This window comes from Sardina pilchardus, chromosome 9 (genome assembly GCF_963854185.1).
Source record: "Sardina pilchardus chromosome 9, fSarPil1.1, whole genome shotgun sequence".
Lineage (NCBI taxonomy): Eukaryota > Metazoa > Chordata > Actinopteri > Clupeiformes > Clupeidae > Sardina > Sardina pilchardus.
The window spans coordinates 30,378,322-30,404,742 of NC_085002.1; the positions used below are offsets into that span (position 1 = coordinate 30,378,322).

General features: G+C 42.1%; 3 protein-coding genes across 5 annotated transcripts in view; 1 reads left to right on the top strand and 2 right to left on the bottom strand.

The window, feature by feature from the left end:
* The first annotated feature begins 6,667 nt into the window (after positions 1 to 6,667).
* On the top strand, positions 6,668 to 9,223 carry pde12 (phosphodiesterase 12). Of its 3 annotated transcripts, none has more exons than XM_062544679.1 (4): positions 6,674 to 7,040; positions 7,872 to 8,135; positions 8,230 to 8,308; positions 8,406 to 9,223. In XM_062544679.1, exons 1-4 carry the CDS (start codon positions 6,927 to 6,929, stop codon positions 8,846 to 8,848), a joined length of 900 nt encoding a protein of 299 aa, XP_062400663.1. In that variant the 5' UTR covers positions 6,674 to 6,926; the 3' UTR covers positions 8,849 to 9,223. The 3 variants fall into 3 exon arrangements, with proteins under 3 accessions (XP_062400661.1, XP_062400663.1, XP_062400664.1); XM_062544680.1 differs by having other exon boundaries at positions 6,674 to 6,962; XM_062544677.1 differs by having other exon boundaries at positions 6,668 to 8,135.
* A 1,834-nt stretch (positions 9,224 to 11,057) lies between these two features.
* On the bottom strand, positions 11,058 to 18,616 carry arf4a (ADP-ribosylation factor 4a). Its single transcript, XM_062544681.1, has 6 exons — positions 18,220 to 18,616; positions 17,648 to 17,728; positions 16,463 to 16,572; positions 13,739 to 13,810; positions 12,528 to 12,653; positions 11,058 to 12,234 (listed from the first exon to the last, which is right to left on the bottom strand). The coding sequence occupies exons 1-6, from the start codon at positions 18,284 to 18,286 to the stop codon at positions 12,148 to 12,150; spliced, it is 543 nt and encodes a 180-aa protein (XP_062400665.1). The 5' UTR covers positions 18,287 to 18,616; the 3' UTR covers positions 11,058 to 12,147.
* A 5,043-nt stretch (positions 18,617 to 23,659) lies between these two features.
* dennd6aa (DENN/MADD domain containing 6Aa) overlaps positions 23,660 to 26,421 on the bottom strand; it is a 29,898-nt gene continuing 27,136 nt past the window's right edge. The window contains exon 20 of the mRNA XM_062544682.1: positions 23,660 to 26,329. Within this exon, the coding sequence (XP_062400666.1) occupies positions 26,198 to 26,329 (132 nt within the window). The 3' untranslated portion in view covers positions 23,660 to 26,197. The remainder of the gene's footprint in view (positions 26,330 to 26,421) is intronic.

Below are 26,421 nucleotides of genomic sequence, written 5' to 3' on the forward strand. Positions count from 1 at the left end.
GCAGCTGGTACATAGCTGTGCAATATGTAGGCTACGGTAAGGCCTGAAGGATTATTATGAGAATGAATACTGGACATAGCTGGGAAGCAGATAAACAGTCTTTAATGGATATATATGGTAATTATGGCTTTACAAAGATCAGGATGCAAACATGGTTCAAGTACAACCCGGGTCATCTGCCAATTCCACTCCATGTTTCTCTCCCACTTCACTGTCCTGTCAAATGGCACAAAAGACCAAATGGGTTATATTAGGGCTGTCAAACTTTTATTACTGCTAATCGTATATTTTATCAAATTATTAAACTTCCCAGACGTCCATATTAATGTATGTGCGTGTGTGTGTGTGTGTGTGTGTGTGTGTGTGTGTGTGTGTGTGTGTGTGTGTGTGTGTGTGTGTGTGTGTGTTTGTGTGTGTGTGTGTGTGTGTGTGTGTGTGTGTGTGTGTGTGTGTGTGTACTTTCAAATTTCATGCAGTTTTGAAACTGTCAGCCAAAGATACCCGCAATTACAATGCCTCATTTTTATATGGGCTAAAGTGATGATAATCATAGTATTATTTCGTGTAGTCCACCTTGGAAGAGAAATAATCTTCCTGTAGGGACATAAAGGTATTGTCTTGATCAAAACCAAAATGTACAGCATATGTTCTATCACAGAGGACATTATTCTGTAGTGAGACCGGACAGGCCTCTCTTTCAGAAAGCATGCAAATCCATGCCGTACACACAGAGAGACATTCTTCACATATCCCCCTGACACACTTCTCCTGCCCTATAAAGTAATGGCCCTCATCCATATCTGGGGTCCCACATACAACCTACTTGGGGTCCCTCATGCGGTTCATAATACAGGCACACGCAGGGTAAGCCCACTTCTTACGCCATTTATCGTGAGAGGAGAGCAGGGTCATCATTGAACTGGGGTACTAAAGCTGTAGCCAAAGAGCCATGATTGGTGACTGCAGCCTCTATCCACACATACTGTATCAATGCTGTTCTCCTCATTGCTGCATTATATATAGCTAATCCTGCACTTCACTGGTGGAGCCAGAGAGTGTGCTTTTATCTTCCCCAACATCTCAAATAGAAATGCTGAAAACAGCATGTTTTGGCCAACTCATAAACTTGTCATGTTAGATTATTCATGATTACTTAGTACCGATAGTGTTGTTTTCCTCAAAGAAATGATGCCTAAATTCTGGGGTCTGATTTTGACCCCACTTCACATAGCGGACAGGTGGTGGTGGTCACTGAGGTACCTCTAGGTAGAAATGCGAAGTACTAACAACATATTCTAGTCATGTGACCTAACTGTTTCTCATACCAAAATCAAAGTAGATAGTTAATATAGATGACCAATTAGAAACACTACAGATTAACTGTTGCCATATGGCAACACAATTGATCTGCCAGGTCCCTCATCACACTCCTGTATAGTAGGCATAGACTGTATATAATAGATTGGTGGCGGTATGCACCAATTGCAAGTTGCAAACTGCCTTTCAAAAAGAAGATAAAGATGATCAGCTGTGGAGCAACAGTAAGCTACAGTATGCAACAATAGCAGGAAATATGGTGGCCATAAAGCATCAAAATAATCGTATGAACAATCAGAATCAGAATTATAGAATCAGTTTTTTATTGTATGAGTAGACATGTAGTAGTGCAATAGACATAGTAAACATTCAGACAATACTACATACTGTACAACAGTGGTCGGCAATAGGCGGCCCGCGGGCCAGATGCGGCCCGCAAGCAAAAAACATCTGGCCCGTGAGATCTTTTGAACCAGAGAATGAAAAAAAAACTTTTTAAAAATCGGACTGCCAGTCTCAAACATGCTCTTTATTTTGAAACGTAACTTTCCAGAACAGAAGAATTTCAATCAATCTAAATGCTTAGATATTTGTTTCATCTGAATACGAGTGAAGCACGCAGCGAGGTGCAGCGTGAACGCACAACATGCAAAATCAAATGAAGTCAGTGGACAGCGCTGGTTCTCAAATTCCAAGCTAGTCCCTAAAACACATGTTGTCATTCAAACAACGGACATAGGCTTATGGTGATAATTAAAACACGACTTCTTTTAAACAGGCCTGACATCAAACAGGCAATTTACGCACATAGAACTGTGAAAAGTAAAACACGAGTTTTAAACATTAATAGCGTGCGTGTTATTTAGGAACGCAACCTTTAAATTAGCATGCTTACTTTCGTGGTGCCGTCTTGTACTCTTTGCATGCAGAGAAACCCTCGTTAGTTGTTACAGATCAGGCATGTGGGTTTTGCATTAATACAATTAGGGAGGATGAAGGCATAGTTCTCTGTCCATTCATCATTAAAGATCCTGTTTTCGCTGTTAACTTTTCTCTTCAGATTTTTTCATAGTGCCATTTTTTGACAGCTAACAGCAACGCGTGGAAATGTTTTCCTGGTGTTTTTTATTATTATTTTTTAAAGACACAGGCATATAATAGCGCCCCCAATGACCAGTCGACAAATTTAACCTACATCAGCCTGCTTGAATGTCTCTGCTCTGTCATTTCAAGAGCGCCTATAATTTTTACCTCCTCCGATATTAATTAATTAAATTAGCCATTGTTTTGGTTGTGAACTTGTGGCCCGCTATGTAATGGCTCGGAAAATATCTGGCCCGAGGCCAAACTTAATTGCCGACCCCTGCTGTACAACAATATAGGCACAGGCACACAATATACAAAAACAGTATAGTATCAAGACAAGTACACATGAAGTGGAGTGGATATAAAGTGCAGAAGTAATAGTGCAAAATGTATGCATGTAATGAGTGCAAGATGCATATGGAATGATATGTATGTAATGTGAGGGGTAAGTTGGTGAAAGGCCAAGGAGGGGATGGCCCCACTTAGCTGTAGTTCGGTATGTGATAACCGAAGGGAAAGAAGCAGTTCTTGTGTCTGGTTGTTTTTATGTGCAGGGATCTGCAGCGCCTGCCAGAGGGGAGGAGGCTAAAAAGGGTGCATGCAGCTGTGTCTGCTTCCTGGTCCTACCAGTGTACCAGGTACAAGTCCTAGAGAGAGGGCAGGGGGGCAACAGTGATTTTTCCCGCTGTAATCTGTGTTTGTCCTGTTTTGTGGTGGCCCCAAACCAAATGGTGATGGATGTGCAGAGGATGGATGCAATAGCAGCTTTGTAGAGTAGTGGTTCTCAAACTTTTCACAATGAGTACCATCTCAGAGAACAATTGACTCTCCAAGTACCACCATTATGACCAGCATTAAAATACAGTAGCGTAGGCCAATAATATTTTTTACAGTTTTGCATTGTTTTGCTAGTTCTTTTCAAGAAAGATAAATGCTAGTTTGTTTATTTTTTTCTATGATTTTTCATTATGTTTTATATCATTTGAAGTGATTATTTAATGAAACATCTTGGAGACTCCCTGAGTACCACAACAGAGTCCGCGTACCACCAGTGGTACCCGTGCCACAGTTTGAGAACCACTGTTGTAGAGGATAGCCAGCTGCTTTTTTTTAAGTATATTTTTCTGGGCTTTTATGCCTTTAATAAGATAGAATAGTAGAGAGTGAGGAAGTGAGTGGGAGAGAGAGTTGGGGTGGGTTCTGGAAAGGACCATGGGGCGGGAATCAAACCCAGGTCACCAGCGTGCGGTGCAGGTACCCCAGCCAGTCGCGCCACGGCTGGGGCCCTGTTGAGTGTTTTTAAGGAAGGTGTTGATGTTGGACTCCCACTTCAGATCCTGGGAAATAATGGAGCCCAGGAACTTGAATGAGTCCACATTTGACACTGGGCTGTTGGATATTGTGATGGGGGTGTCAAGCACCATCTCCACAGTCTTTAGAGTGTTTAGCTCAAGGTTGACTGCACCAGAGCACCAGCTTATCTACCTCGCCGATATGCAGACTCGTCACTGTCCTGGATGAGCCCAATGACAGTGGAGTCATCTGCAAAATGTAAGAGTTTGACAGCTGGCTCTTTGGAGCAGTAGGGTCTTAGTCATTTGTGTAGAGGGAGAAGAGCAGTGGGGAAAGGATGCACCCCTGTGGAGCACCAGTGCTGGTTGTACGTGTTTCAGATGTGCATCTCTCAGCCATGCTGACTCCTGTCCATCAGGAAGCTGGAGATTCCCTGACAGATGGCAGGAGATACAGTGAGCTGAGAGAGTTTTGGCAGTGAGTATTTCATGTATGATAGTGTTGAACGCTGAGTTGAAGTCCACAAACAGGATCCTGACATAGATCCCTGGCTGGTCAAGGTATTGCAGGAAGTGCAGCCCCATGTTGAATGCATCATCACTGGCCTGAACACAGGTCTGTAGTCATTCAGTCCAGGGGTTTCTTGGGGATTGGGATGATGGTGGAGCTTTTGAAGCACTTTGCAATGCTCCAGTGATCTGTTGAGTATTTGTGTGAATATTGGTGCTAGCTGGGTCGCACCAGATGAAATATGTTAAAATGTCAAACACTGTAAAAAACTGGCAATAATTAGCCAGTAACTTACAGTAAATACTTTTTTACAATAAAGGTACCGTATTTCCATTTACTGTATTTTATGTATTACTAAAATGAAAAACTATTAAATACTGTGATTTCAGTTGTATTTACAGTAACTTACTGGCTAATTGTTGCCAGTAAGTTACTGTGATTACTTTTTATAGTAAAGGTAGAATCACTCATATTCTAAAATATTTCAGTTAACTGCAGACAACAAAAAAATGTTAACTATGGTTATTTATTAAGACATTTCAAATGTATGACTGAAGTGGACGTTGATAGACAACAGAGTAGACATGGTTTGAACAAAACCTGAGACAGTGCAGCAACAACCTCATCTGATTTGACACAGAATGACCCAGGGGGTTAAAAGCACAGTGTGTGTAGTATGGCAGGTCTATGATTAAGGAGTTATGTATGTGTGTTCAGGATGCGGATGGCTTGAGCAGAGAAACTCATCCTCAGTCTGTTTTGTGGGTGTTCCCTCAGTCTGCCAGAGACATCTGCTTGACCTCAGTGGTTTAAACAGTCCATGTCAGAGCGTGAAATGTCTTTAGTTTTGGGCCATTGTTGTACTCTTCTGGTATACTGATATCCTGCAGGGTAGGGAGAGGTGCTCTGATACCTTTCACAGTAAATGTCAAATGTCTGTAAAAGATAAAGAAAGCATACATTACAATTGATGAATATAATTAATGCAAACTAATAAAAGCAAACTAATAACAGCAAACCCACACTAGCAGCCTACAGGTGCAATAGTTAGAAGTAATGCAGATATGTACAATATACCACCATTACAAAGTTTGGGGGTTCACTTTGATATGTCCAGTGTTTTTTTTGTTGTTGTTTTGTTTTAAAGAGGACATTTCGAAGTGACCCTACACTTCTGCACAGTATGTCTATGTGATATATCATATCGCATCATTGCCTGCGGCAACTCTTGCCATCCTGTGCACACCACTTTTCAGATGCCTATAGATCTTCCATCTGACTTGCAATAGCAACCTCTGGCTCCAGGTTGGGACTTCTGGCACCTAAAAAAAATAAACAGCAATTGCCATACAATAGCTTTAAAAAAAAATAAGCAAGGTAAGTCAATTATATGGAAGCCCATTTCCGCCAGGGAAATAAAAAAATAAGTTTATGCTAAGTCAAAATTTTGAGATATAAAAGTCAAAATTTTGAGATAAAAAGTCACAATTTTGAGATAAAAATCAAAATGTTGAGATAAAACCACCAATGGTTAAGGCACCTACAGACCTTGAACATGGAGTGGCATCGTTACGTTGAAGATTATTTGAAACGAATGTACTAATGATGAAAGCAGTATTAGCTAAAAAGAAAAATAAAATAAAAAATAAATGGGAGAACTCAATACAGGAAATTCTGCAAGAAAAGGGCATTTTTATTTACCTTAAAAATACTGGTTTAATGAACAGAGTATAATACTCTTTTTTATTATTATTATTCTATTTTGTTTATTTGTTTTGAATTAAAGAGGAATAATGCAGGATTGGCGATTTCATCTCTGGTTTCGGTTTAGTTTTTCGTTTTCGCTCGTTTTATGCTTGCATATTTCTCTGCAGAGCTTCCCCGACAGCTTTAGCGTGTATATTTATACATATATAGGCTATATATAAATATATAAATTGCAAGCGTGGTTCTTCTTGTTCCTTTCGCGTCTCTGACTTCCAGATGTAAACGATCGTTTATCAGAAAGTTGCAAGGTTGTAATAGCGGAGAGGGACACTAGGGGCGGGAGGAAATGTGACTGTTTTCGATAAAACTGGTCAGTCAAGCAAAACAACGATTTCTGAAGGCCCGATCACATTATAGACGGCATGCGCATGCGGTTACTGCTGGGCTCCGCGCAAAAGACCATTCACTTACAGCGCACAACAGCGGCAAAGCGGCAAAATGCCGCCGGCGCTGCGCTTTGCTGAGCACAGCGGCAGACCCATTTTTGCGCTCTCAACCCATTGAAATGAATGGGTTTCATAGCGCATGCCGCCTGTAATGTGATCGGACCTTAAGCGATTTTATGACTATGAAAAAGTTGCATAGGGTCTCTTTAATATAAGCCTAGAAACCATGACGTTCATGGTAGTACACACTCCTGTACAGTTGGTGGCGGTATACAGTCATCTACCAAGAAACAGAAGAAGAAGAAGAAGAAGTTGTTTCACACTGCTGAAGAAGTCAATCATACATCGCAATAGCAGTGCGCGTTTTCCTACCTTTCTTTGCCCTTTGGTCATCGTCATACAGTCAATGGTCACCACACGATTATTTTCAAATAGGCATCGTTTCTTCACTTGTTCTGTAGACTATGGATCGTTTGCGTCGAATCAGGTCATGCTAAATGTCTGGTGACATTTCCGTATCGTAGCTTTGCTAACTACACTTTCCAGTCGCTACATTCAGCTGTCCATATGTTGCGGAACTTTGCGCTCCGTTCGCGATTATTGGTCAGTAATTGTATTTCATTGTGGGACTACCATAGTAGTTTTTGTCTCCGGTATTACAAGACAATGGAAAGAGCAGTGGTAAGATGTGTACCATTAGAGGGAAAGCTAACAATTTCATTTATGCTCAGTGGGAGCCAGAAGCACATGTTAAGGGATCAGAGTGAAGAATTAGGTAAAGTATTAGCACGAATATCAAACGGCATCATCAAGGCCCAGGGAAAGGATAAAAAGTCCAAGAAGAAGCAATTAAATGAACCATGTGAGGCCGTTGTGCCAATTGTGAGACTGCAGTACAACGGCGATTATGTGGCAAATGATGTGTCCAACTTTGATGCGTGGCAAGATGGAGCTGTTCTACATATTGGGGAAATGAAATATAAAATTGAGCGGAACCCTCCGACATTCACCACCGCGGAGTTGCCTGTCGCACTTTTGGCAGGTTTTCCTGTTTGTCCAAAACTGGAAATAGAATTCGGGGATTTAAACTATTGTGTCTTTACATGGTTTAAATCTAATGACCCTAACCATGACTCCTGGGTCGAGGCTGGCACCAGCCGTGTGTTCACGCCCTCAAATATGGATATTGGTTTGAAAGTAAAGTTTAATTGTATCCCTGGGAATGAGACCAAATGTGGGGTTGCAACGGAATTGGTTTCTAGTAGTACTATTGAAGCAGGACCTGGAGTTTGCACATTTGACAGTCGCCACCTGTACACAAAAAAAGTTACAGACAATTCAACATTGAGAGTTGTGTCTTACAACATTCTGGCAGATATCTATGCTCAAACTGATCTTTCTAAAACAGTGTTGTATCCTTACTGCCCTCCTTATGCACTGGGGATTGACTACAGACAAAACCTAATCAAAAAAGAGTTGATGGGATATAACGCTGACATAATTTGCCTTCAGGAGGTTGACAAAGCAGTCTTCAGTGATAGTTTGTCACCTGCATTGGATGCCTCTGGTATGGAAGGAGTCTTTAAAATCAAGGAGAAGCAGCACGAGGGACTTGCAACATATTTTCGGAAGTCTAAACTACAACTGCTCAGCCAGCACGACATAATGCTAAGTGAGGCACTAACAAATGACCCTCTTCACTCTGACTTGTTGGATAATCTCGTCAAGAACTCTATTTTGAGGGACCAGGTGATGCGAAGATCAACTACATTGCAGGTATTTTTTTTTTTAATGATACCCAGTGACCTACAGTCCATTCCACACTGTAAACGCATGATGGAAATTCATTTTTCAATTGATTTTCTTGCAGGTGACTGTTCTTCAGCCTTTAAGTAATGGCTCAAAGCCAGTATGTGTTGCCAACACTCATCTCTACTGGCACCCCAAAGGTATGCTTGTATGTATGAAAAAGTTAAGTAGATACATTTTAGATTATTAGCACTCTCTTTAATGTACTCCATGATCGTCTTCCTGTCTCCCGCACAGGAGGAAATGTTCGCCTGATCCAGATTGCCATTGCCCTACGTCATTTGAAGCAGGTTATCTCTGTGGAACACCCAGGTGCTTCTCTGCTGTTCTTTGGCGATTTCAATAGCACCCCTTCTTCCGGCCTATTCCAGCTTTTGAGCCAGGGAACTGTACCCACAACACATCCTGACTGGACCTCTGGCGGGCCCGACGAGCAGTGCCCCATGGAGCTACACAACCCCTTTCAGCTCCAGAGTGCCTGTGGAGAGCCATCTTACACCAACTATGTGGGTGGCTTCCATGGCTGCTTGGACTATATCTTCCTGGATCCACAGGTGCTTTGTGTGGAACAGGTCATTCCCATGCCAAGCCACGAGGAGGTGACAACTTACCAAGCGCTACCAAGTGTTTCTCATCCGTCAGACCATATTGCCCTTATTTGTGACCTCAAGTGGAAATGAACTCTCTCTCTAAAAAGACATTTTGTGCACGATCTCTTAATTGCCCCATCACTGATACGTTCAGTTATCAGAGGACTGTATACATTTGCATGATCTGTTCAACAGTGACTGATGGGAGATTTAGTTGACATTCAGATCTACTCATTGGTTTCATCAGGTCCCTTCCCACAGGTATATAAGCACCTAGTTTATGAATGCAGACTGCATGGTGCTTGATTTTTACTGTGGCAAGGGACCTGATGAAAGCCATGAAATATTTACATCTTGTAGGGAATATCTGGAATGTACGGGTTGTTGACATCTGTGTATAATTAATTGTGTATTTACCATTTACCATAATTTACCAACTAATTTTGAATTAAATTAATAATTTTTTTTCTTGGACTGTGGTCCAGTTATTTTATCCATTTGATAATCACATTTCATAATCTAGGCTGGCAGCACTGTGAAGATCCCAACTTCATGCATTGATTACCTGACTAACAGACCACAGGGTACCACAGGGCTATCTATAAGTATATTTAAGTATATATATTTTTTTGATCCCGGGGGGAAAATTCAAGCTCTGCATTTATCCAATTCATGAATTAGTGAACGCACACAGCATGCAGTGAATACATAGTGAGGTAGCACACACTAACCCAGAGCAGTGAGCTACCTGCCCAACAGCGGCACTCGGGTAGCAGTGAGGGGTTGGTGCTGGTTCGGAGTCGGTGCTTGCGCCAGTTCGGTGTTGGTTTTACATGCCCACTTTCGAAGAACCAACTTGCTTTTCCATGGACTGGGGGCCAGAAAGGAGCCAGGCTGTGTAGCCTAGTCATTGCATAGGCTACCAAAAGGAGCAGGGCTTTTCAAAACGCATGAATATCCTGCTCCCAGCATCTGATGTAACCAGTTCTTATTTATGGACCTGCTCAAAGTTGGTGCTGAGTTGAAACCTGTTTTCCCGACCAAGAGCCAGGTTATGTTGTATGGAAAAGCAAAGAACCGGTCCGAGACTTGGCACTGCCTTGGTAGAAAAGGGGTAAGACTTCCACTACAACTCTGTCATGTAACCTGCAGATGTTCTCAGATAATTCTGCAGTTGTGGGGTGTGTCAGTGATGGAGAGGAGACAGAATACAGGCAACTGGTGGACTACTTTGTGACACCACCTGTGTGTCTCATATGTGCCTAAGACAGGGGTGTCAAACCTATGGCCCGCAGGCCAACTGCGGCCCGCCACGCACTTTAATGCGGCCCGTCGAGCATGTATTAGTTTATTTTAGACATGGTCCGCCACACTTATTATTGGCTGTTCGCTATTTCTTTCCAGCAACGACATTGTGGTTAACATTACCGCAAACTGCTTTACACTCTTCTTAGAGAACGTTTACAATATCAATATCAAAACAGCATGTCACATAGAGATGATACCCTTTGAAATCTCTATTGCAGCAAATCTAATTTGCGTTATGTTACATACTCATAACATTACTCATAACGTAATTGGGAACGCCTTTGAGCGCGCAAGAAAGGGAGAGAGCGCGCCAGCTGGCTTCTCATTCTTGATAACTGATATCTCCTTTTTTATAAGAAACGTAACATTTAAAAGAAAAACGCGAAGACAACAGTAGTTTCACTACTGAGCAACGGTCAGAGGGCACAGCCATTAGGCACAGCAACCACTGAGCCGGCAAGAGTCTTAAAGTGACAGTGCACCATTTATAAATGAATTAAACAGCATCATATTAACCGTATTTCTTAACTAATTAATTTTCTACAACAAAATAACTCATTATTATAATTGGGGAATTGGGAAGGCTGGCTTTACGCTAGGAATAGTCTGGAGCCCCTGGAGTTGGTGGTTGAGAGAGGGACGCTGCACAAATTTGTTAAATATATTGGACAATACACATCTACTACACAACTGGTCAAACAGCAAAGTATGTTCAGTATTTTCGGAGGCTATGTCATAAGAAAGACATACAGAAATACTTCTTTACCCACTGCAATAATACTTTATAATGACTAATGAATAGCGAGAGAAATAATCTTTTTAGAATAATATCTATGTATATATATATGTATATGTATATTTGAGTGCTGTGTTTGTATGGCTGCTGGAACATTGTAATTCCTTTGGGGATGATCTCTATCACTAGAGACAAAGTGTATACTATAAAAAGTTTCTCTGCGATTTGAGGAATGAAGAATATATGCACACATATACATGTGACATCTTATTCAGTGGTTCAGCAGATGGTGTTTTGTTTTACAATTTTTATTGATGATTATATAAAATAATAATGGTCTGAATGTTGAAGTGTTGTGTGAAAACAACCTAGGGTCTATTAACGGTGGAGTGGAGTTTTGAGCGGGACAGTTTGACTGAATGGGCTTACAGTCAAAGCTATGGGGGCCAGCTGGCATGTCAAAAAACAAACGAAATTTCATACCACTGACAATGCTTCTGTGGTAGTGTGGTGAGGGTCATTGTAGACAAACCCGAAGTATGGTAAACTTTGAAAGTGCAGTGTGGATGTAACAAGACCTGTATATGAAGGATCTGGCACTGCACAGATCTGGCTGAATCTTACAATACAAACATACCTTACATCCAGCCAGATCTGCACCATGCCGGAAGAAGTTGAACATGCCCACTGATTTCACGCTACTGGAACATGGTGCCAGGCAATTTTCTTCAGATTCACGGCAGACGTGCTAGCTGGCGCCCTTAACTTTCACTATTCAGTGTTATGCAAAAAACGGTCTTACTCAAAACTCCACTAATTAACATTGCGCTCAATCAAAAGTTTGAACTACTTAACTACCGTAAATAGACTCTAGGCCATTTTCACTCCAAAGTTACTTGTGAATGACACATCCCAGAAGGCAAATGTCACAAAACCCAGCAATTGGCCAATCTTCAACATAATAATGCTGCTGCCAACAGTAAATAGTAGATTGTTTATATTCTAAAGGTGTGGAATAAGTAACAGTCTAACCTCAAAATCTGATATGCCTGTATTTGCACTATAAGCCACATTCAGATTGCCAGCGTCTGGGATGGAGGAAGGTCTAGGGATCATATTTGAAACCGAAACACGAAACATTCAGAGAGAGCTTTGGTGTTCCCGGCCTCTTTTGCCATGAGTATGACATTTCAGCCAAGAAGTAAAAAGGGGATAAAGGGGAAGATGCACCAGAGTTATAAAAGTTCTGTAACTTGTACATCTACAGTTCTTCTCCCAAGCTGAGGTCCATCCTGGTAATCATATCCTTGGTTGTTATGACTCCATGAAGTACACAGCCACACCTTTAGCGTTTAGCGAGCTCCTCAGACAGCCAGTCCAGTCCCTCATATAGACCCGTTCCTTGAGGTGCACAGGTTGCCTGCACATACCACTGTAGAGAAGAACAACCGCATTTAGAAGATTCAACTCAGTACCCCATACAAAAAGACTGACTAAGAACCAACAACACATCTACCTGTAAGATTCCACTTCAGTCAGTGTATGTGTCTGTTCAGGCCAAACTAATACATTTAATACATAAAATATGTTTTTAATCTGTATGTGTGTATTACTATCTTCTAATAGGACACATGCTTAGCCATACGTTTTAAATGGATGTTATTATTTATGTGTAGTTAAATATGTTCATAACCAGGTAGAATGTTCCAGCTGGGAGCCACTCACAGTTCTGCTCCTGAGTGCCTGGAGGCCCAGCTTGTCAGTAAGGTCACTGATTGCCATTGCATTGGGCAAGTCCTGTTTGTTAGCAAAGACAAGCAGCACAGCATCTTTCAGCTCATCCTCCTGCAACTGTTGGGAGAAGACAGAGGAGCTCAGGGAAGTGACAATACTTGAGCAAACTGATAGACTGGAATGCATACTAGGGCTTCACAATTGCAGTCGAAATCACAGTTTGAAGCACTGCGACTGCGCGCAGTTCATTTAGCCAAATTTCTGACTAATTTCATCCTCATTGACCATGCAACTTCTGGTTGGTGGGTGTGCACAGAGTGTTAAAGTGTAACTTCACTTTTCGGCTTAGAAGCCTTTGTCAAGTTTTTCGAAACGTTGGTCAGGAAGATGCCGGGGAGCGGTGGTTTAAAAGGATGCCTCTTTAGCTTGGCTTGAAGACCTGACCGACAGCCCCACTTTTGTTTACGTTCCTTTCGCCGCCTGCGTCGCTTAGCAGAGCTGATAACAATCCAAGGGGCGTCCAAAGATCTTGCTATCTCTGGGGGGGGGGGTGCTTTTGGACCTCTGGTAGTCATAAGTAATGGGAGTCTGGCAGTTGTATCCAATGTTGCACGATTCCAGTTGGGTGTATGTAAGTTCTGCTTTACAATAGTCCGTATGATAACTCAAAAACATAAAGAAAAATAAGAGAGGAGAGCACCTGTGTGGAGAGCTTAGAGCCGCTGCGACCAAGCGCGCCGCCATGAAATGTACAAGAGCAACTGAAAAGGTCTCTCTAGATTAAGCAATGCCTGGGAAAACCCTGATGAACCTATGAGTCTATTTGAATTTGCTCTGCTGATCAATCTGGCCACCTTCCTGTTCAAGCTGATTTGCGAATCATCACAAATTCACAATTCTACTCTAGCCTGGCCAGCGCCTACCACTTCTCAAATGAGACGTGGTCTGGCAACCAAATGTTAATTTTCTCGTATTTGAAAAAAATGCCCAGATCCGTTCATTGGGCGCCACGGATGTCTATCAAAAGCATCTGTGCATAGCTCATCATCGTCTTACTTTCCCCCCTGTTATGTGATTGGTCCCCTATGTCGGGCAAAACTAGGGCGCTAGTTCCAGACTGTCTTCATCTGAACTGAATCAAATCACCGCGCAAGCCAGGCTGCGCAAGCCAGGATGGGAACACACAGGCTAATTCTACTCACCATTTTCTGCAGCTCTTCAGCAGCCTCCTGTGTCCTTTCACGATCATTGCTGTCAACCACAAAGATGAGGCCCTACAGCATACATACAAGGACAATGACAAGTTAGTAAATCCCCAAATGTTCCCCTTCACACCTCAAAATCCACTTTTCCCCTTGGGGATCAAAATAGTATCTATCTATCTCACTCGTTAGTTGTGTTAACTACGTGGTTTAACTAAGGTTGCATGGCTGGTTTTCTTGGAAGCGACTCGCTACGTCAATGCTGTATAGCTATGCTAGGTGAACAGTTCACCTATTACACGTTTGTTTACTATCAATTTGGCTTCATGAAGGTCTCTCTCTTTTATTATGATTTTCCCTTTGGCGCAGGCATTAGCGTAATGCCTGATGTAAGATTTCTAGCATGATAAATGCAAATGACCGAAGTTTCCACTCACTGTCAATGACATGTCAGTGTTTCCCCTAGAATGTTTTCCAGCCGTGGCTAGGGTCTGTCAAGTACCCCAATTTCAACAATGACGTTCACTGTTGTGCTTTTAGAATGTGGAAGTAGGCCTTGGTGACCTTACTGATCATGTGAAGATGTTGCAGTGGTGCTGAAAATCCAGCCGTGGTGCTGCGCCACTGCTGAATACATTGTAGGGGAAACACTGCATGTGCAAGTACTATAACATCAAGGTAATAAGTGGTAAACACCACATGATTTGTCCTTTTTTTTGGTCATTCAAACAGTGTTGTAAATCTTTATTCACAAAGGGGAGAATTCTCCCATTCGCGGGTAAATCGCTTTTTTTTTACGCGGTTCTCTTGCGCATCAATGTTTTACGCGCATTCTGCCGTCCCAGCTTATGACACACCCACATAGCGCAAATTCCAAATCAAGGCGGCCTTATGAAAGAGGCGTGATTTATTTAAAAAAAGAACCAGACTTATCTACCACCTCCTTAATTTAGGTTGATATGAAAACATGGAACGTGGACTTTCTCATTGACCCTCTGAATGCCATTTAAATCCAGAAAGAACACCAACCAGTCTTTGATTTTGAAAACATATGCAAGGTGAACTGAATAAAGAACTGTCTACAGTAAAATGGTGTCATCACATAGCTTAACAAAGAAATTACTTAACGAAATTTCACTTTTGCTTTGACGTTTGTTTATAAAGAGTCAAGACGTGCTTGAGGTGTGTAGATTTATAATTCAAAAACTCACGGTTGACAAAAAGGTTTCGCTGGCAGCTGCCTCGCATAATATCAATTTATCTATGCTAAGACATGTAGACTGACATCTGCAACTTCGAACACAGTAGAGAGACTGACATAACGAGTTCAATCTCCATTGTAAACGAATTAAAAGACGAGAGAATAAACTATGCTGCTCCACAATAGTGCAGACGTCTGTGCAAATGTATGGATGTATTCAGTGAAGTTGGAAAGAACGAAGTATGCTATGGGATAATGACTTCTCGTCAAGTTAAAACTGAAGATACATAATCGGTAAGATCCAATACAGAAAGTGGGTGATTATAACGGGATTTTCACTATTTAACAATGTAGCCTATGAAGCCAGTGAAGGTAATGGCGCGAAATATGGCACCGTGTGACACTGTAATGCGGAAAACATGAAGCTGTATCAGCTTATAAGCATCACATTTGATACTGTAATGTCAATTTGTAAATTCCGTGTTGCCTACATGTATTTAGAACTAGGCCTTCTGCCGACATGAGCAATATGCTGTTTCACCTTGTAGTGGCGCTCGACCTTATTCCAGCCCTCCAGAGTGCGTAAGCTGGAAAAGTGCTTAAGCCATGGCAGAATGCGCGCAAGAGTTGTATATATAAGAAACGCCCAGATTTTGGGGTTGCTCCACCCAAAACGCGCAACTCTCTCTACCACGCGTATGTGGCTCAATGGCCGACTTAAGTGGATGGCAGAATCCGCTTAGAGGGAAACACTCGTAGTTGCGCGTTTTTTTGGACTTACGCACCCTTACGCACCCTTACGCGCATGGGAGAATTCCCCCCAAAATGACTATGTTGTTGTTGCCTTTTCTATCCAGTAGGTGGCAGTCCAGGATAAGAAATAGACAAAGATAAGCAGTGTATAAGTGTGACCGAGTTATCAGAAAGGAAATAAATGTAACCATCTTCAACATACTTGTGAAGATATTTTGTTTCAAGTGTGCAACAAATATAGTCAATTTACTAAGGGAGTTTGTTGGTTAGTTAGTTAGTTAGTTGGTCATAGGGTAGGCCAAGTAAACAATACAATACAAGGCTGGCGGCTAGCATTATCATCATCAAGAGTGCTAACTTGTACCTCTGGCTTGCTTTGCATTGAGGTGACACTTCAGACTTTTCAAACTACTATGATAGGCAACAGAAATTCCTTACTGCAGATTCAGACTCAGTAGAGAATGATGCTCCTCTCAACAGGAGTAGTCTGGGCTTTTTTTTTTTTTTTTTTTAAACATACAGTAGACTAAATGTTTCATTCATCCAAACAGTGCTCTCTCGTCTGCCCCCTTAAGTCAATATAGCTACATAACGATATCATTTTTTTAACACGTTATTCTTTCTGTAATCAGTTAATCGAAATTAACATGTTATTTTGACAGCCCTGATACATACATATAGACACACATGTATTCCACTCATTTGATCAAGACGGCCAGTTACAAGATGTGTTTGACTTTCTGGAAGCACCGTAGGAAAACTGGAAATACCTGAGTGTTCTGGAAGTAATGCCTCCACAGGGGTCGAATCTTGTCTTGGCCACCCACATCCCATACAGTGAAGCTAATGTTCTTGTACTCTACTGTCTCCACATTGAAGCCTACAGAAAGGACAGGAAGTTATCTTGTTAGTTGAGTAAAGAGAGGTATAAATTGCTTTTGCCATTTTTTGTTGGTCTGACAATGAAAACAATGAGGAAAAATCAAACCCTGGGGAGCAAATTCATTCTGAGGAAGAGGGGGGGGGGGGGGGGGGGGGGATTATCAATGTAAAATGAGACACATTCATTTTCTAAGAAGATATATGGGTTACTGCACACACAGAGAAGACAGTTGTATGTATACAGGGGGTTGACGCAAATTAGCTAATTTCACCAAACGTTGGCATGACAGGGAAAGCTTTCACCTGGTATGACCTCTGAATAATCTATTAGCACTCAGGTCACTTTTGTAGATTTTATTTTAGACCTGGTGACCTCAAGATGATACTTATTTATGTAACTCTCTCACATTGATTTTAATGGAATTTGCCTCTCTTACCATCCTCCTCACGGTGCTTGGGGGTAAGATAAACATGGGTCTTTGTCCAAGCAAGTTAACATTTTCAGTTTATAGGAACTTTAAAATTATTGTTCTAACTGTAAATATGGGCACTTATATTCATAGCCATTCTCTGGCTTATAAAGGTCAGCACATTTTCCTTTTATTTAAATTGAGCATATTCTCTTCTCTTTCCCATGTTGAAAAATAAATTTGACATTTTGTGACTATTTTTCTGCTTTAAATTCACAGACCCACAGAAAAAAGTTTCTGTTACATTTTGTATAAGATGTTGTAGGGGCACCAATAAATGTGTTTTTTTGCTCAAATATGTCTTTCTTCAGTGCATTGTTCTAAAAATGCCTCCTCCAAGGTCGGATTTCTTTCTCTTATTGTTTTCATTGCGAGATTGTATCACCAAACGATTGTTTCATTCCTATTTTTAATCAACTATGCTAAGGGTACCAATAAGGAGGGTATCCACCTGTATGTCCTTTTCTGTCTCTATTGATTTAGGGCCTTAACAGAATGATTAAATGCTTTCAGAGAACCTCAACAGCCCCTTAGGATTTCAACAGTGAAAGAAGGGTTGTGACAAACTCACTCGTCCTTCTGATCAGCATAGTGCCAACTTACCAATAGTAGGAATTGTGGTGACAATTTCCCCGAGTTTAAGTTTGTAGAGTATAGTTGTTTTTCCTGCAGCATCTAGTCCAACTGCAAAAGAGAACATGATAAGCTAAAGCCAAAAGAGAAAAGCATCAGACTGATAAGAGACACAAGTAAATCATTCCACATTTTCAGTTAACATTTAGGCTAGTCAACTTGGACGTAGCTTCCTGCGAACTGCTAAACGTGTCACATAGGCTATTGTGTTGGACACAGAAAAATAAAACAGGAGAAGTACGCTATGAATCCGAACGAGTCGACGTTAAGCGACATTGCTAGATGATAATACTGACAGTCCTCTGAAGAAACATGATAGACAGAAGCGCTCGTAGTTAAGATAACTTATTTTCAGGGTTAGTAGGCTACGAACCAGCTAGTGTAAACTTTAAATCCACTAGTTGAATAAACCAGGCTAACAGTTAACCTAAAATACACACAAACGTCGCAGCTATCAATTGCAGTTTACAACTTAAAGGCTAGTCTAGTCTAGTATGACAACCTGGAGAAGAGCATCAGAATTCACGAGCTGTTGTCATTACCCATTAGAATCCTCATCTGCTTTTTTCCAAACAGACGCGAGAAGACACCCGAAATAGTCAGACCCATTCTGGGCTTCAAGTTGCCTGGTACAGCACTGCACTAAGACAAATGTTGACCAATTTCGAAGCTGTATTCACTATGTAGGTTGACTTCAGCGAGCTAAGAAGAAAAGTAGCCGAACTAACTCTTCGCCTGTCTGATTTGCTATTAATTCTGCAGCTGTAGCCAACTGCGCTCTTTGAAATGACTAAACTATTCTTTTACTTGCACATTCAAATATATCACCACTCACAGATACAGCGCAAGACTTAATTTACATGAACACCACTATCACCAACGCATACGTAGACTGTAAAGTATAAATTTTGCCACGTCACGAGCGTTCCATCAGAGCCATCCAACGTGGTAGAAATTACGTCACTTATGCCACATCCCAGCATCCACTCATAAACTGGCAGCAACGGCCTAGGAAACAACACGGTTCCAAAGTAACTTTGTGATAGGCATTGGCCAATTCAGTCAAGCCTAGTCTACGACCATCCTATATTGTTCTAACATAAGCGAGCTGTATATTGATATTGATAGTTTACCAGTCAGTACTATGCAATTTTAGCATAGCCTACCTTACACCGTCAGACTTGGGAAAGATTCTTGAAAGATTGTAGTCTTTTGAGTAGGCTAAACCTTGAATGAGGGGCATGAGTTAAAAGACTACAATCTTTCAAGAATCTTTCCCAAATCTTGTGAAAGTGACGTCAGTGCAAGTATACTTTGGCAATAGGCGCGTTCAAGTTCAACTCCAAATGAACTCTTGCAGCAGCGAGAGCTGCCGGTGGCAGCAGGGGAGGGGATACAAACGCTGCTATGAAGTTGTAGGCCTACACTACTTCCCGTAGTCTATAGGCGCGTTCAAGTTCAACTCCAAATGACCTCTTGCAGCAGCGAGAGCTGCCGGTGGCAGCAGGGGAGGGGATACAAACGCTGCTATGAAGTTGTAGGCTACACTCTCTACTTCCCATATAGTAGACTTGACCATGTGACGAATCACGAGGCACGGACCCGCACGGACCCTTGTGGATATGAGGAGGCATCTAAACACCTGCACATACGTCAGGGATGTAAAAGCCAATTGGGGCAAAGTCCTGACGTCATGAAGGCAGGGTCTAGGCTCCGCTGCGCTCCGCAGTACCTCTCCAGCTGCTGCTCCGCTGCTGAGCAGCCGCCTGGCCGCGCCTTGCTCCCGCGATAAGTTGAGGCCATGTGATACCGACTGCCGAGTCGGAAACACACCCATCTAGACCATCGTGGACAGATTTTTAACCACGTGCATCTTGTGCTGCGCAGTTTTTGTGCTGCGCAGCCATCTTGAACGCGCCTAATACTTGGCTAGACTTGACCATGTGACGAATCACGAGGCACGGACCCGCACGGACCCTTGTGGATATGAGGAGGCATCTAAACACCTGCACATACGTCAGGGATGTAAAAGCCAATTAGGGCAAAGACCTGACGTCAGGAAGGCAGGGTCTAGGCTCCGCTGCGCTCCGCAGTACCTCTAGAGCGGCTGCTCCGCTGCTGAGCAGCTGCCTGGCCACGCCTTGCTCCCGCGATAAGTTGAGGCAGAGACGGTTTATAAAGCGAGACGACTCATATGAGGGTCAATTCCGGTTTCCCTGTGACGTAGTGCCACTCCCATTTAGGAGGCAAACGGGAGAAATAAACCTTATCTCGGATTATGACCATTCCCTTAGCCCTACCTACATTCAGCAATGCAAGTAGCGAACCCATATTCTACAAGGCACACGTCTTTCTAACATTCCCACATTGAAATCGTATTTTCCAGCGAGATAAATACATAGAAAAATAACTTTGTTCACGACCTGTCCCCCCTGACCTGACCTGTCTCCGCTGATTGCGCAGGCCACCTGTTATCAACGGCACACTGCTTCTGCTGCTTCTACACTGGTCTACACCGATGATCTCGTCACTGATCACGCCCATTTAGGAGGCGGAAGTGGGCACCATTTCATTCCAATAGGCGCGTTCAAGTTGGCTGCGCAGCACAAAAACTGCGCAGCACAAGATGCACGTGGTTAAAAATCTGTCCACGATGGTCTAGATGGGCGTGTTTTCGACTCGGCAGTCGGTATCACATGGCCTCAACTTATCGCGGGAGCAAGGCGTGGCCAGGCGGCTGCTCCGCAAAAGAGCAGCCGGTCTGGAGGTACTGCGGAGAGCAGCGGAGCCTAGACCCTGCCTTCATGACGTCAGGTCTTTGCCCTAATTGGCTTTTACATCCCTGACGTGTGTGCAGGTGTTTAGATGCCTCCCCATATCCACAAGAGTCCGTGCGGGTCCGTGCCTCGTGATTCGTCACATGGTCAAGTCTAGACCACGCGAAGTAGAGAGTGTACAACTTCATAGCAGCGTTTGCATCCCCGCCCCTGCTGCCACCGGCAGCTCTCGTTGCTGCAAAAGGTCATTTGGAGTTGAACTTGAACACGGCTATTGAAAACCCCCTTTATGATTCATCTTAGTAACTATACGATCTTTGGTTGAGGCCATGTGATACCGACTGCCGAGGCGAAAACACACCCATCTAGACCATAGTGGATAGATTTTTAACCACGTGCATCTTGTGCTGCCCAGTTTTTGTGCTGCGCAGCCATCTTGAACGCGCCTATTGTCTTGCAGTTGTTGGAGCAGCAGCACATGCCATCAAAAACTAAACAAGCTGATTAAAAGAGCTAGTACTAAAATTGGAAGTATGCTGTGAGGAGGTTGCTGAGTACAGAGAAGGATGCTACAAGAACGGCTTTAAAAGAACGGCTTTAAAAACTATTGCATATTGCCGCCGCTCAGTCCTGCACATTCTCCCTGCAAAAATGTGTCTCCATCTTCTCTTGTAACTTTTGTGTAGGTGTAGGGTAGGCCCTATGTAGATGAGTGTGCATGTGTGTGTTTTTGTGGAAGTGTAAGCTTCTCTCTCTCTCTCTCTGTTCGCTTGAGAGTGTGTCTGTGGAGGCAGTGTTATAGCAAAGATCAAAGAAGACATAAGTCACAGTGTTTCCCAACCTTTTTTCCTTGAAGGCCCCCTTGCCTGTGTCTAAGACAAGCCAGGGCCCCCCACCCCAACTTCCCCCATACACACACAAGACATGCTTTATTCGATCAATCAGGGTCTGGGGATGAATTACCAATGCCTTAGTATGGTGATAGGCTGATAGCCAGACTAAATGCCTAGCCTAGCCTGACCTGAAGGTTACTTATGCAAGTTCAGAGGTCAGAGGTAATAAACAGCTACATGAATGTTTAAATGTGGAACAAAAATATGCTTTAATTTGGATTATACAGAGTTTTGATTATTATTACATTACATTACATTACATTTTATTTGGCTGATGCTTTTTAACCAAAGCGACTTACAACATGGAAAAAAAACAATTAGGTTTAGATTTCTAACAACAATAAAAAGCCACAATAAGTGCATCAGTGGGTGTAATAAGTGCATAAATGAGTGTAATAAGTGCATGAATGAGTGCGATTGTCTGAAGTAGTGCTATGAGAGGAGATGTTCTTTGAAGAGCTGGGTTTTCAGACCTTTTTGAAGATGGCTAGGGATGTCTCCGCCCTAGTAGGAACAGATAGTGCATTCCACCAACGAGGGACGACAGATGAGAAAAGTTTGGATTGGCCTGCACGTGCTGGCGGAAGAGCTAGACGTCGCTCAGCTGAGGAGCGCAGCGGTCGTGTGGTAGCATATGCCTGTATGAGGGCATTCAGATAGGTGGGGGCAGAGCCGGAGAGTACTTTGTAGGCAAGCGTTAGAGTCTTGAATTTAATGCGGGCGGCCAGCGGTGGGGTGACATGCGCCCTTCTGGGTTGGTTGTGGACCAGGCGTGCTGCTGCATTCTGGATCTTTTGAAAATGGGGGGATTTACATTTTAGAGGGGTGTGTTATTTGGATTTTATACATTTAATGTGCGCAAATATAATTTTGGTCACCTCACAACCTCAGCCCAGGCAACATTGTGCGGACCCCCTACAATTTCTCGTGGTCCCTAGTGGAGTCCCCAGACCGGGAACCACTGCTTTAGAACCCTAAGTATACCTGTGAAAAGGCAAGCGAGGATCTAAAAATCGCTATCTTACACCCTCTAAAATGTAAACCCCCCATTTACATGTAATCCCCCCATTTACACAGACCGCCTGCATAAGCAACAAGTAGGCCCTAGGCTATTACTCCAATCAACGGTGTAGCATTTTAAACAACCACATATCATACATGTCCAGTACACTAAGTACACAGCCCTACAACATTATTAGCGACACCGCATAATCTTCATGTGATCAGAAATAGCCTAAACCATGCTTCACTAGGCCCCGGCAGTGGCGCAACTGGCTGGGGCACCTGCACCGTACGCCGGCGACCCGGGTTCGATTCCCGCCCCGGGTCCTTTCCGGATCCCACCCCGACTCTCTCTCCCACTCACTTCCTGTCATTCTCTCTACTGTCCTGTCCAATTAAAGGCATAAAAAGCCCAAAAAATAATCTTAAAAAAAAAATAAAAAAAACCATGCTTCACTAAAACCTGTTAGTGACTAGCAGTAGCCTAGGCACACATCTGCACGATTCCATTATTTGAACACAGGCAAAGAGAAACTTCATATGGTCTAAGATGTCTAGGCAATGACAAAACAGTTAATTAGGGCCTACTTTCATTATTGACTAACAAGGTTATCATCGAAAACAGCCTGAAAAAAACAATACCTAGGCCTACCCGAATGATGTTCAAATGACAATAGAAAATCCTAAGGATATTTATCCTGCAGAGGGGTTGTTGCTTAGCCAACAGTGTGACCGTGTGTCTTCAGCTGTGCCTAGATATGCGCCTTTCGCTATAGACTAGTTTTGTTTTCTTTATCAGTGTCGTAATGATCTTTAGAGGGTGTAAGATAGCGATTTTTGGATCATACGCACCACTTGGTGTAACATAAGAAAAAGCAGTAACACTTTACTTGAAGGTACCGATCGACGTAAGGGTGACATGACAGTGATGAACCCTAACCCTAACTTGTCATGACAAAACCGAGTGACACTTAATGACACTCTTATGTAGATACCTTCAAGTAAAGTGCAACCTTTGCGTTGACAATGCAACGACTTCAGACTGAAAGAAAAGTGATCATGACATTTGTTGAGAAGAAAGGCAATTTTGCTTTTCTCCCATGGGAGTCACATATATTGTTATTCTGATTGGTCAGGTCTATCCAATTGCATGCAAGGGCATTTCCCCCTTCATTGGCAGCAACACTCCCCATAATTAGGCTAAATACAAATGGCATGATTATATCTAAATCTAAACTGGTTTACAATAGTTAAAGCATGTATTTTCAGTAATTGAACAAGAGGCAAACAGAGAGCCAAGGACACATTACTTTCTGTATTGTCAGTTTATTTACAAATGAAAAACCTTTGTCATGAGTATGGTTGTAGCAAAGAAATACTGTTGTAGCCTACATCTGGAATTGCAGTCAAGAAATACAAGAAATTCAATAGAACACCATTAATGCCAATTTATTTACTCCACTTGAAGCAATAGATATAATCTGTGCTTTAGTTTACATTATTGTTGTGGTTCTTAATGAGCCCATTTAGGATATTTCACATTCCACGCTAACAACATCTATAAATATTAACAGACTCCATTACTTAAAAAAATATTTGTTCATAGAATAGTGGAAAAATATCATAAATGGGCAAGTGGTTCTGTGAAACAGCAATTCGTTCCATTTCTAGAGCTAGTAGAGTATGAGAATATACCTCTATATAAAATTCAAGCATGTTAAAATACATTTTCTCTTTAAATATAAAATAAGAGTGGTTGCCCAACAACCAACTGTCACAGGTTCTGTTTACCACCTATTAGTTTATACTTTTTACCATGTGAAAACATTCGCCACATTAAAAAAATGAATGTGCCCTGCAGGGGAAAGCTCAGAAGAGATGGGGAGACTGATACTCTATCAGATGAAGGTAAATAAGTCACTACAAACTGCATACTTAAATTGGAAACATCAAGTTATAATCTTTGGTGGTTTCCGAGTTCCACTTGTTGCAAAATAAACTATTTCTAAAAAGCTTGGGTTTCATTTCCTCCACATGATCTCCCTTTACCTGGGGTTGGTGGTGTACTGCAAGGAGGGGCACTGGAGATCACATTAACCACACATTGTGGGTATGACTCCTGCTACCAACAGTACATGTAAAACAGTAAAGTCGAGGAACAAATATGACATGAATCCTTCATTATTTTGCCAGATCCACAAGGTTGTTGAGGTTAGGTTGCAACCAGAGCACTAACTGAAACACTGTAAACATGAATACGGTTAGTGTGACTGGCGCAATGTTCAAAGGCAATAATGCATGTGTTGTAGAAAAGAAACCTTAGATCAAGCATCAAAGGCACCAGTAACTGAAAAGTAATCACTGATTCAATCCATACCTTAAACAAAGGAATGAAGTTGACAATGCAATAACTTAAGTATGGACTCAAGCTGCAACTTACAGTGACAATGCACAATGCATGACTGTTGTTAGTATATGCTCAAGCAGTATATGAACACCTTGAAAAAAGGAATGAGTAATAAGCAGACCCTAGTGCAAAGCAATACATGCAGTGCTAGTCAGGCAGGTCTGGTATGGAACAACCCCAATGGTTAAGACGCCAACTGCTGCTCTTTTCTGAGGAATGTATGTAGAGGCATACACAGGGCAGACTGCACATGAGTCTGATATCAATCATCATTGAGGCACATCAACAAAAACACACATCAAATAATCCTTTCCATGATCAGATGATCACTTCAGGCTTCTACAAATGTCAAGGTTTCCAAAAAGGCTTAACCCATTTACTGTGTCTAATTGTTTCCCTTTGCAGGTGAATTTATGATGACTGGAGCTTTAAAGGAAAAGGTTTCATGAAGAATACAGTATAACTATTTCAACTAAGTCAATTACATAAAGAGTCCGGCACCGGAAATAAGCTGCGTTTAACAATACATTGCTACATCCATTGTAAGAGTTGATAAACTCTTGAAACATAACAAGTTACGTTTGGTTAGTGTTTTCTTTTCAGAACTGCCTTTCAAAGAGCCTTAACTGTGGTCAGCACATCTGACAACATACAGTATGAAGCCTCTTATAGACCATTTATAAATTCAGAATTATTAGATGAAAACTATTAGGAATCATGACCCTGATGTACACAGCTGGTTTATTTTATTGCTTCCCCCCATCCTCTCAGTTCCCTGTACTTTATCTAACTTCATGATTCAACCTTTTGGCTGAGCCTTCTTATTTCAGACAATAGTTCTGCAAACCCCATAGAATAGATGAATGTATCATAATTCAAAAGGTCCCACATCAAATTCATCTTTGTCACATTATCAACACACAGCAAGTCTCTGCAGCTGTTGCATAAAGTAAAATAATGTGGAGGATCCCAGGACTTGCATTGATCCTGCTCAATCAATTAATCCATTTAGATTACTAAACAGATTTAAAGGGCTTGTGAAACATTTTGATTTGAAACAATTTGGACATAATTCCTTTACAACATTAGTGCCAAAGAATGGACAGCGACATGGCCCAGGTCCAGCTTGTGTGTATGACAGTAACACTTCTACACAACAAGACCCTGTATTTGTGCAGAGTAGATTTAACCATGTCTAACTCTCCTTGTCTGGGGATATGTCCGTATTATAGCGTCCTTGGTTTGCAGTGCCAGTATTCCACTAGTCTATGGGAACAAGTGCACTTAAACCTGATTTTCAAAATAAAACTCCTCTATTTAAAAACAATAACAAAAAGGAAATGTCCAGAGCTCATTAGGGAGCTTGGCTTGCTTTGATTTAGAGTCACTTCCCTGTAGCCATCCAGTTGCAACACTGGGGTCCGAGGCGAGAGGTGAAATCTCAGAGGGTGGCTGGCTTATGCAGGATCCCCTGGAGGTCCTCAGGGAGGGAGAGGATGATGGACTCAATGTGGCTCTGGAGTTTGGCCAAGGTTCCTGCTCCAACAGGGAGCTGCTCTCTTTCTGCCTGTGTCTGAGGGACATCACACCGTCAAACATCAATTTATTTCTGAAAGCAGAGCTGCAGACAACATCGTTCAATAGAATATACAGTTATTGAAACCT

Bases quoted from the DNA above. Each gene is read 5' to 3' on its own strand.
- pde12 (XM_062544677.1), top strand. From the start codon at position 6,927: ATGTTGCGGAACTTTGCGCTCCGTTCGCGATTATTGGTCAGTAATTGT. The intron at 8,136-8,229 runs GTATTTTTTTTT...ATTTTCTTGCAG, and splicing joins GAAGATCAACTACATTGCAG to GTGACTGTTCTTCAGCCTTT. The intron at 8,309-8,405 runs GTATGCTTGTAT...TCTCCCGCACAG, and splicing joins TCTCTACTGGCACCCCAAAG to GAGGAAATGTTCGCCTGATC.
- arf4a (XM_062544681.1), bottom strand. From the start codon at position 18,286: ATGGGTCTGACTATTTCGGGTGTCTTCTCGCGTCTGTTTGGAAAAAAG. The intron at 16,573-17,647 runs GTAAGTTGGCAC...TCCTTTCTGTAG, and splicing joins CACCACAATTCCTACTATTG to GCTTCAATGTGGAGACAGTA. The intron at 12,235-12,527 runs GTGAGTGGCTCC...TCTTCTCTACAG, and splicing joins AGGCACTCAGGAGCAGAACT to TGGTATGTGCAGGCAACCTG.